Source organism: Apostichopus japonicus, chromosome 8 (assembly GCF_037975245.1).
Source record: "Apostichopus japonicus isolate 1M-3 chromosome 8, ASM3797524v1, whole genome shotgun sequence".
NCBI classification, from domain to species: domain Eukaryota; kingdom Metazoa; phylum Echinodermata; class Holothuroidea; order Aspidochirotida; family Stichopodidae; genus Apostichopus; species Apostichopus japonicus.
In genome coordinates, this window is record NC_092568.1 from 31,614,217 (window position 1) to 31,625,182 (window position 10,966).

The window sequence follows — 10,966 nt, forward strand, 5'->3', positions numbered from 1 at the left end:
TCCCAAAATTCAGCAATTGACGAAATAATGATGCATTTTCCCAATCCAATCCAACCCCACCTCCTCTTACCCCTCACCCACCCCCCCCCCCATCCTTCAACTATAAAATATGCTATCAGTGTGCCTGTTGTTTTGCTGACAGTTTTGAGGAAACCACCACAGAAAACTCGACGAAACAAGGCCTTAACTTCGACGAACTGGATTTTCGAGAGTGTAGGTGCTTAGAGGTCCTCAACACAGTATTTCCTCAACTTGTTCGGCATTGGAGGGCAGCTGCTAATACAGCGAAAACAATTCATTTCTTAGTCGAAGCTGGTGGTGCGGCAATCGCTATGGGCAATAATATGCAGGTGAGCTACTGACATCTTTCATTTGTAAGGTATTATACATCCGACCAATAATACCGTGAGTAGCCAATCATTTAACGGCTTAGAACAGACTCGACGTGAAATTGAAATGAAGAATGTTACAGCTATATATATATATATATATATATATATATATATATATATATATATATATATATATATATATATATATATATATATATATATATATATATATATACATACATATATAAAAGACAGAGAGGGGGTATACAGGTTGCATACAGTCAGTTTTCGTTCAGTTACAGCATGCACGACTCATTGGTTAAATATGTACGTTGTCCCACGCTTTACTTGCCATTTCCTTCAGATCACTGTAAGCTTAATGAGAAGTTTACGGATAGGTCATGCAATCAGATTTAAGATGGTATAATACACGGACACGTATAGCAAGGAATTCTGAGTGGGGAGGGGGCACCAAAAAAAAGGAGGGGTACCGACAATTTGAGGAGCTGGGGCGCAAATACTCGTGTCATGTGAAGTTTTCGTGCACATGGTGCCTCGGATGACCCGACGCACGGTTGTCTGCATGGGGCACGCCCCTCTCTCCTACACTCCCCCACCCACCCTCCGGGTTGCGGGCCTAAATAAACCTGCTAACAGTTTCTGTTCAGTCACCGTTGCTGTGTTCATTTCCATAGGCAATGACATTCCTGAGGGAAGCAAGTCACATTATTGAGCAACTAGACGCAGATCAAAGGCCCCTTCCAGATGACCCAAACGAAAACATCACAGTAGCAACCGAGGATCGAGGAAAGATAGCCAGTATGATAGGACAGGTGAAATATCTATTGTTATATCACACTTGTGTTTTATTTCGTGTGGAGTCTATACTTTTTAGGTCTGTAGTCATTAGCCCGACCAGTTGCGTCGCAATCAGAGATCCAGCATTTAATTCTTTCATCGGTTCTGAGTTTCTTTCTTCAGCTTTCGACGAGGGGAGGGGGGGGGGGGGGGTGAGTACCCTGACCCAACTACTAACCCGTCCTATCGTCATTGCCATTTGTTATTGAGAGTATTAAAAGCTTAAGAACAGAATGTGATAATTGAAATTTAACAACTATGGAGACAAACTGACATTCTCCCCCACCGTCCACAATCAACCATGTGGCTGTGTCACTTCTGAACATGGCTTTGACCCATCTTGAATTAACTCATAAATGTCCATCTTCTTTTCCTTACCAGTCATTCTTTCAAATGGGACAGATGGAGGAGTCATTGCCCTACTTCCTGAATGCTTTAAAGATTCTCAAGAACAAACAACCGTCTTCAAATCCTGGGATTTATCTTAAAACGCTAAAGGAAGCTTTCAGGCAACTCATGTTTCGGACACTCCCTAATCGGGGATCCTGGGGCGCCTTGTACGTACCTCGTAACTGGGAATTTTCCTTTCATATTTGTTTTTGATTTTCATTGTTTTGCTTTTATATCATTTGAAATCACTAGTGTGAGACACACATGGGTATGTTAATATGCTGTAGCGACTATGTGACAATCTCAGACAATATGGTAAAACTGATTGTTCAAAAGAATCAGAGTGGACCAATACTGCCCAATATGCTAAATAGGATTGACAAATATGCCAGTCTGACAAATTGACAAATATAAGTCCAATCTTAATGTTTAAGTCACATCTTCCCCCCCCCCCCTCCCTTCCTTTCCCACCTCACACTGCCCCGATACAAATTATTTGCAGGGTATTTACAAAATTGTTGAATTGGAAGGGGACAGAAGGTAAATAGCTAATTTTGTTTCATTTGTTTCCTACGAGAAGAAGTAAAAAATCCCGTTCTGGAAAAGAGGGAAAACACTCGATTAATTTGGCAGAAAGAGTCGAATGATGCAACAGTTAAGGAATTTAATTAACCGTGAAATATGAAACATTTCGAATTGTTGATATACAATTTCTTTCTCCTTCTCCATCACAGTACAAGAAAAGATGCCCGGCTGTTAGAACAGTCGCGCTGTTTGTCGCATATTTGGCATTTACATAACTCCCAGAACTGGTCACTCGGTGCTCTATCAGCCGCCTTGCAACAGGTCAACAGAGCAGAGAAAGTAAACAGCGACTTAGAAGAGGTAACCGCTTGCGTTTTTTTTTTTTTTTTTTTTTTTGCTTCATTCAAGTATTTGGTTGGCATAGCAATGTTAACATTTCCGTCACGTCAAATAAACAAACACATATTTAAGAGGAATTTGTTCCTGAAAAAGTGTCATAACAATGTATACAATTTCTCAAGAATTTCAGTTACCACGTGTTTAAAGGGTCCCCACCCCCCCTCCCCCTCCCCTCTCATAATCTTAACAGACTTACATACGGAGCCGCTTACAAGCTGACTGTAACATTATTGGGCGGGAAGAAATTCATCATTACCATGTCACTTTATTATTTAAATCTGAATCATAATGTAATATGATTTTTCTCTCATGAAACGAAAGCAGCTGCCTTATTGTATCAGCTGCATAACACAGTGATGACTACAGCATACAACCCATAGCATGTTTATTATTAAATACTTGGAAAAAATGATAGCTTGTATGATATGCTATTCTAATTTTAAAACGCTGACTGGTAGCGAACATTTAATATGGTTTTTAGAACACCGTTTGAGCCTATCATGACAAATTCGTAAAAAAAAAAATGAAAATCGCGGTACCAAGTTCCTGAGTTTCTGCCTCTCACACAGGTAATATAGGCTATCTAGTAAATCAATCAAAATGATTAGAAAAAAATCTGGATACGTTGTTGAAATCGACATGAAATGAGACTTGAAAGTATCCAGACAATTTGATTTGATTTTGAATTTGTTTTTGTTTACATTACGACGTCCATCAATTTATTTATCCTATAGTTGATAAATGCGTACATCAATATGATGGAATGTTGTTCGGCCTATGGTTGGATGTCACTCGGTCATCGTTATGAAAAATTGGCAATGATGAGGTAAGTCAAAAAACCGAAGAGGAGGAAAAGCCAGCAATGGAATTCTTAATTATCATTTGGTTTTATTTCATAAGTCAGAATTATAAACATAGATTCATTCAGCATCATTTCAGTAAAGCGAGTCTTATTGAGAGTATCCCGGCGTATGAAAGCCATAAAGCTTTTTCTGGCAGGGAAATGCAGGTGCAATCCTGCACTGGTATTTATGACCCTATCATTTATAAATACTGAACCGTATCAAATTGATTTCGTCTAGACTTTAATATTAAACACATATTCATTCATACTTAGTAAAGATTCCTAAATCCTATTGGTCCATTCAGGTCAGCTGACCGTGGTTAATCCTGTGAATAACGCACGGTAAAATTACGGGGCATCACTTTAATAAATCTTTGGTTATATGTAACCAAAAATGTTTTGTTTTATGATTTTCCCCCCACACACAAATGGTAGTGTATGAATGAACGAGGTTAATCAACGGTCTAGCGTGCGTTACTCACATGATTAATGCACTCCGGGTGTTAATGCTATCACTGGATGCATCGCTTGCATTATCCCCCGATCGTGCATTAATCCTGTGAGTAACGCACGCTAGACCGTTGATTAACCCCATATAAATATATATATATATATATATATATATATATATATATATATATATATATATATATATATATATATATATATATATATATAAGCTATACGGTACGTTGCGAAGGTATACATAGGCCTACCCTATGAAAGCGTCACATAGATAATATAGATAATAGCCTGGTTATAAACATATACAAATTTGCCTATCAGAGAAATAGGCTGACAAATTTTAGCCTCCACGTGTTTATTTGTAAACCCACATAGTTGGCAATGTTACCTTCTTCACGCCTTTTGAACACTAAACCATAGCTCTATATATCTTTCATTTTTAGTATTTTTCTTTTTCATAAACATGACTGTACCATGTTCATTGCAGATGTTTGGAAAGAAGCGCAGAAGTCAATTTTGATAATTTGGTGTCCATTGGTCGTTTGTATTGTGTCAGTATGCAAACAAGGCTCAGTAAGGGCCACATACAAGGAGCCATTGATTCGGGTGAGTGATCATAATATATGGCATTCTGGATAACGAAACTTTGTTTTTCTAATTCTACTATACAACATTTTGGCCATCAAAACGCATGGGTATTCATCCCCCCCTCCTTTCCTACCCTCCCTTCCCTCCCTTTTTCCATACCCTCCCTCAAAACATGCTGGAAGACCGATGATCGTGATTACCTTTCATGGGGCAGTCAAACGTTTCTACTCCAGACCTGTCATTATACCTTTCACTACCTGGGGCGTTACTATGGGGTGTACTGTATCGGCAGTACCCCCAGAAAGGATTTTCCGCAAACCAAACGTCCCAAATAGTCTTCGAAAATATGACGGGTTATTTTGGGGTAGAGACCATTGTCGGGTAAAATCTAGGACTTGCAGTTAGTCTAAAAATCATTCCGTTTGTCGGCAGAATTCTTCTTGTCAAGGCGAAGGTCCTTTACAGGTTAGATTCGCCCGGTATGTCGGGACAAGCAGTCATTTTGTTGGTTTAAAATGTCAGCATCCCCGCCCTGGTGAGGATCCAGGGGCGAAGCCCAGGTAACTGTTTGATTTTGAGATACTTCTTGTTCTCTCGTAGCGACTTTGTAAAAGCACAAAAGCATGTCAGAAAGAGAAATTTTCATTTCTGTGGAAGGTATTCCAAGCCCTGAATCTGCAGTGCTTTCAGGCAGTTATCTTGTATATCTCATAGCTTAAGTACCAGAAATGCTTGCAAGAGATTCCGATATTAGTGGAAACTAATTCAAAGTCCCTATGAGTCCAGAGGGCGAAGCCCCGGACTGTTTAACATTTTGTTAGCGTTATTTTGCTCAACTAAAGGAAATTTGGATGTAAGGGAGAATATTTGTTTTGTTTTATACCGTCTTCGATTGGCGGGGGAGGGGGGTGCCCATACCCCCCCACCTTGGCGTAGCTGGGAAATTGAATTTAATGTTTACAGTATGACCCTCCTCCATATCTGGCTTGTTATAAATAAAATGCTGTCTGGAGGAAATACAATTGACCTATAATGAGCCTGCCTTCATGGGTTTAATTACTATACATGTTAATGTACATGCTGTATAGGTCCAATATTGTTGCTCGTCTTGTCACTGAGAGACTATATCCGATATGTGTGTTCAAGGAGATATCATGCACTACAGATCAATAACTTAATATACTCCTCCTGAGTGCGGATCGTATATGCACAGTAGAGTAACAGTCAGCAAACATTTACACCCGGATCCAGGAGCTTCCATGAGGATTAATCCATGATCCACTACAGATCCCACACCACAGTATCGATGCTCAGAATGTATAAAAGCTAGCTTGAACTATGGACTTGACGTTTAAAGGAATAACTAACCGATCTCGGTCGGCAAGCTCCGAAAACTGTAGACAAAAACTTTTTCCGAAGTCTGGAAAAATCCCGCGACCACCCGAAAGATTTTCACGAACACTTTTGGGTCGCAGCCTATTTAGTTTTGAGGACCGCCGCGGTAGAAAACTTCGATGTGATTCCTATTAAAATTCCTTTATATAGAGTTACTCGATGTTACGGCTTGAAGATATCCAAAATTATCATCGCAATTTAATGCTTTAAAAATCGTTTCTTTTCTACCATAAACTTGAATCTACTTCCATCTTTATTCCATTAGGTTACAGTGCCTACAAAATTGCTGAAAAGCTTCACGATAACAGCCTTGAGTTAGAGGTTCTCCCTGTCCTAGCACATGCATTGATGTTAGCTGGACGGTAAGTTTTACAGGACGTCTGGGAAAGTCATCCATACAAACTGAAATCTTCGCATTACAAGTTAGATCAGAGATATCATTTCATATTTAGAGTAATTATGTTTGTAACACCGGTTATTCTACCAACCTAGTTTTCTATTTCAATTATTAATTGAGTATTGGACTCGGCCAAAGATTATGAGGAAGTATATAAACAAGATACATTTCCTTGTAACAGCAGTCTTAGAACCATTGAATGTGCATGGAAAAAAAGTATGAATGATATAATAATGGCAGATAAGGTTCTAAAAGATATACCCTGAAAATTGCTAGAGCCTTTGACCCAAAAAGATAAGTTGCTCTTTATTATATATCACTGTCAATACTGCATCTAGTTTAGCATGCGGGCTAGACGTATCACACATTGTACTGTACAGCCCTGTAGCATTGTGGTCGTCCAAGTTTGTCAGAACGCTCATTTAGAAATGTTTCTTTGTATGATTAATTGATAATTGCTCTTGAAACAGACAGACGGATGCACACGATTGGATCAAAAGAGAGATCCAATTAGGAATTTATTTTTCACCTCCATTGTTTCTTTGAACCATTTAGTACCACTGCGAGTGTTGAAGTTCTAGAGAAGTTGGAGTATGCTGGGACAGAAGAGGAGGACGTGGTTGCATTGTGTTCGTACTACTGTAACTGTATGGATCTTATCTTTGACGCAGGTCTGTCAACTTAAGGTCATTATAGCGACTTCCACAAAAATAGATGGCGCTAGTTAATCAATGTAGCAGAGTCGTACATCTCTGTGTATTCTCCGTGTAAGAGCCACCCCCCCCCCCACCGAGTACCAGACAACAGAATTGCTCCAACACCCCCCTTCTCCCCTCCCACTCACAAACACCTGAGTATGTGTAACTTAGTAAATGGTGTGGCTGGGCCTTTACATTGGCCTGCTTAGTTTGAAAATGTTTAAGAACAGGGATATTTTTTTTTTCATTCTTCTTGAATAGCGTGTTCTACGGCAAACCTGGTACTTGTTATAAACGGTTCTTTGGACTGCAGACCCTACAGGTCTCTGTGTATGGCTTACGCTCTGCTTATTACCCTCGACTTGAATTACATGTTTGTAATATGCTTTAGAACTTTTCGAATTACAATAGATAAATCGGTATATTCTTGCAGCTTGGACAGGATTCCATGATTGCTTAAAACAGCTTTTCAGTTGGACACTATAGTAAAAACATTTTGGAAACATTAACCAATGACATTTCATTGAGTTGTAGCTTATTCAAAAGCATTATTTCATTTTTATCATTGAATAATTGCAAAATGGATTTTGGATGTGATATAACCTAACGTAAAAAAACTAATATGAAGGAAAAGGTTTGGGCGAGGAAGCTTTGATAATAGTTCGAAATCAATCAATCGCTAATTACCTCGCCGTTTGTAATCATGTCACTGGTCAACAGGAACATGTTCATACAACGTAGAGACGTTTCCACTTCCCACACGCATTCGACACATGTCAGAAATTGGCTGGTAGATTTGAAGAGAAATTCCTTCAGATTTGTTTCTATTTTTAATATTATACAGGTTTAAGTAAATAATTATTTCTACTATTTATAAAGCAATAATTAATAACTCATTGGTCATGAAAGATAACTTTGCCTAATATAAGGTGGACTTTGTATATTGACTTAGTCCAACTACTGTAGGATATGCTTGATTATTTTGTATGAAGACTTACACAATTAAGTCTATAGTTTGGTCTCAAAAAAAGTTAAAGTTCAAGGTTTTCAGTCTTGTTTGAGGCCAAGACCCCCTCACACGACTTTACAACTTAACCCCTGGTCAGTGGTAACTTGTCACACCCACACACCAAAGTGTGCACAACTCAAACAATCCCTCCTGGGGCACTACAGTGCACCACATCTAAGTGTCCCCTGGGGACTTCCCATAGGGGGCAGCCACAAAACCGGAGCACACAACTATATTTACAAGTTACCTCACAAGTCCCCATTTATACACCTGGGTGTAGAGAGGCAATGGAGATAAAGTGTCTTGCCCAAGGACACAACATACTGATCTGGTCAGGACTCGAACCTGCAAACCTTAGATCACAAGTTCACTGCCATTTTTTGTATGTATTTTTTTAGTTTATTTTATTGGACCGCAACGCTCTCACGCAATGGAACAATGAAAACAAGGACAAAGAAACCGATTTAATTCTATATAATTCTTACTAGCTAACGATACAAAAATCCATGAAGTTTTAATGTTTTTTCCCCCCTGCAGGGCACCAACTGGAATCATTTCAACGATGTTTGACTTTCTATCAGATTAATGGTACCAACCAAGCCTTCATTACTAACAGTACTTGTCAGCGTTATCTTATAGTGTCATTTGCCCTTTGGTAAGCAACTTTATTGAAAATACCTTGGTTAAAAAATATGGAAAGAAAACAACAGCTTTCTTTTACAAGTTTGGATGTCATGATTGAAGATTTATTAAGGATTAGGACAGGTAAATTTAACTCTGAATTTATACCTGTCTCACCTCTACAAATATACTCTTCCATCTAGAAAACTGGTACATTTTAACACTGCACTGCAGACCACATTGAGTGTGACTGCCTACCCCCCCCCCCTCCACCCTCCTCCCACTCTCTCACAGAAGGACAGTGGCTAAAAATGATATTTACATTAATAATGATAGGTAAATTGGGGAGCAAATAGATGAGCCTAAGTCTAAGCCAACCAGTGATTATGCAGTAACCAAGGTAATCAGGCATGTATGAGGCATTGTCATTCAGATATTTAGACCTACAACATTTGTTAAGGGGTGTAGATCGATTTTGAGACCGATAGCTTTCTTGAGACAAACCGTTTTCCAAAAGTAAAAAGAGACTGGGAAGTGGTGGGGTATTCCTTTTACCAGTTCAAAGGATCACTGCAAAACACAACTTTAATTTTGATGTAAACCTTGAAATATCAAATCTGGCAGTACATTAGTTTCTACTTTGTTACAGATATCTGGGGCCCTAGACCCCCGGCTCACACCCCCCCCCCTCACACACACACAACAACAGGCTACCGTACTGCCTGTCGGCTTGCTAACTGTAATAGCCTACAGATATCTGGGGGCCTAGGCCCCCACTCCAACCCACCCCCTCCCCTACCCCCCCTCTTCCGTGGCAACACCACTTATTAACATTAACAGTGAGGCCTGGACATAGGAATCCATGTCATCGTAGTCAAATTAACCCGATCAAAGGATCACTGCAAACACAACTTTAATTTTGATGTCAACCTTGAAATATCATATCATGCATTCCATTAGTTTCTATTTTGTAACAGATATCTGGGGGCCTAGACCCCCGACTCCCACACCTCCCCCAATAACAGGCTACCGTACTGCCTGTCGGCTTGCTAACTGTAATAGCCTAGAGATATCTGGGGGCATAGGCCCCACCCCCCCCCCCCCCCCCGCTCTCAGTCTGTGGCAACACCACTTATTAACATCAACAGTGAGGCCTGGACAGAGGAATCTATGTCATCATCAAATTAACCCGAATTAGTTAAGGAACATTCTAAATATTTAGAACTCTCAAAAAGATGAATATCTTGAAAACTAGAAATATGGAAACATTACTTTGCATCAAATCTTCCTCTCTCTCTTTTTTTTTGTCCCTTTTTCTGACAATGCAATGTAAAAACATGGTTAAAAGTTTTGCCTAAAGATATCCTGAAGTGTGTGATAACATACGAACTGCAATACAAAGTGCTATTAAACATATATTAAAACAAACGCACAATCTGTCATAAAATATGTTGTAGAACAGCAGTTATTTGGAAATTTTCAAGCAAGGATTGAAAAACTGCAGAAAAACAGAGAGAAGAAATAAAGATAAAGAAATGAGGAATAAAAGGGTAACCATCTTCCCGTACCGGGAATCGAACCCGGGCCACGGCGGTGAGAGCGCCGGATCCTAACCACTAGACCATACGGGAGAGCTGACAAATGAAGGATCAATTATAATATATATATATCACAATTACCTGACAACGTCCCCCTTAGTTGTTTTAATTGGATGATTCATTCATGGTTAGCATTAGAAGAAAAGTCATTATACAATAGCATGTGAGAGATTACGAGTGTAATAAGGATCAGTTACTACCGTCACAAAAGGATGAACAAATGAGTGCTACGGTTAATATTTATTGTAGGTTATACGTAAGTTAGCACTACATTTATATAGGCCTATGCGTGAAGCCTAACATACGGTAGGTTTATGAAACCATGTAGTGTTCAAACGAATCAATTTACATGAAGTTGTAATAGCAGAATTTAGAAGTCTTCCACAGATCAAGCCGTTATACTAAATAGTAGAATTGGTACAGCCATCGAAGTTGGAGTAACCTACGCAAGTTAACTGAGTGCCCCACGATACGTAACGTTAGTGTAGGCTACCGTACTGCCTGTCGACTTGCTAACTGTAACAGCCTACTATGCGAGAATATTCATGGACCAATATTCCTGTCTTACTAAGAATGCCTTTACATCGCCTGATAAGTTGTCGTTTTAATGCAGGTTTTATCGTCGCGAGGAGTGGGAAGCAGCTGAAAGATGGCTACTAGCCGCAGAGAGTCTCCAACCAGAGATAAGAAACTCTCTTAGAAATGTACAAGCAGCACTAAAATTAGCGGAGTGTTACCTGCTGAGTTACTGCAGACAACTGACTACAACAGGTACCAGATCAAGGGAGTCCAAAACTGCAAAGAGAGAAACTCGCCAGGTAACCTATGAGAATTAAACTCGTGCTCA

The 10,966-nt window shown here is 39.4% G+C and overlaps 1 protein-coding gene and 1 non-coding gene across 4 annotated transcripts in view; one reads left to right on the forward strand and one right to left on the reverse strand.

Moving 5' to 3' along the window:
• LOC139971587 (adenylate cyclase type 10-like) overlaps positions 1-10,966 on the forward strand; it is a 39,154-nt gene that overhangs the window by 26,194 nt on the left and 1,994 nt on the right. For all 3 annotated transcript variants that reach the window (XM_071978208.1, XM_071978206.1, XM_071978207.1), the window contains 10 exons: positions 143-350; positions 1,028-1,165; positions 1,572-1,747; positions 2,315-2,465; positions 3,239-3,330; positions 4,301-4,419; positions 6,062-6,158; positions 6,749-6,864; positions 8,438-8,555; positions 10,733-10,937. In XM_071978208.1, the coding sequence (XP_071834309.1) occupies positions 143-350; positions 1,028-1,165; positions 1,572-1,747; positions 2,315-2,465; positions 3,239-3,330; positions 4,301-4,419; positions 6,062-6,158; positions 6,749-6,864; positions 8,438-8,555; positions 10,733-10,937 (1,420 nt within the window). The remainder of the gene's footprint in view (positions 1-142; positions 351-1,027; positions 1,166-1,571; positions 1,748-2,314; positions 2,466-3,238; positions 3,331-4,300; positions 4,420-6,061; positions 6,159-6,748; positions 6,865-8,437; positions 8,556-10,732; positions 10,938-10,966) is intronic.
• Positions 10,081-10,152, reverse strand: Trnae-cuc (transfer RNA glutamic acid (anticodon CUC)). The gene has a single exon. It is a non-coding gene; the product is annotated as a tRNA-Glu (tRNA).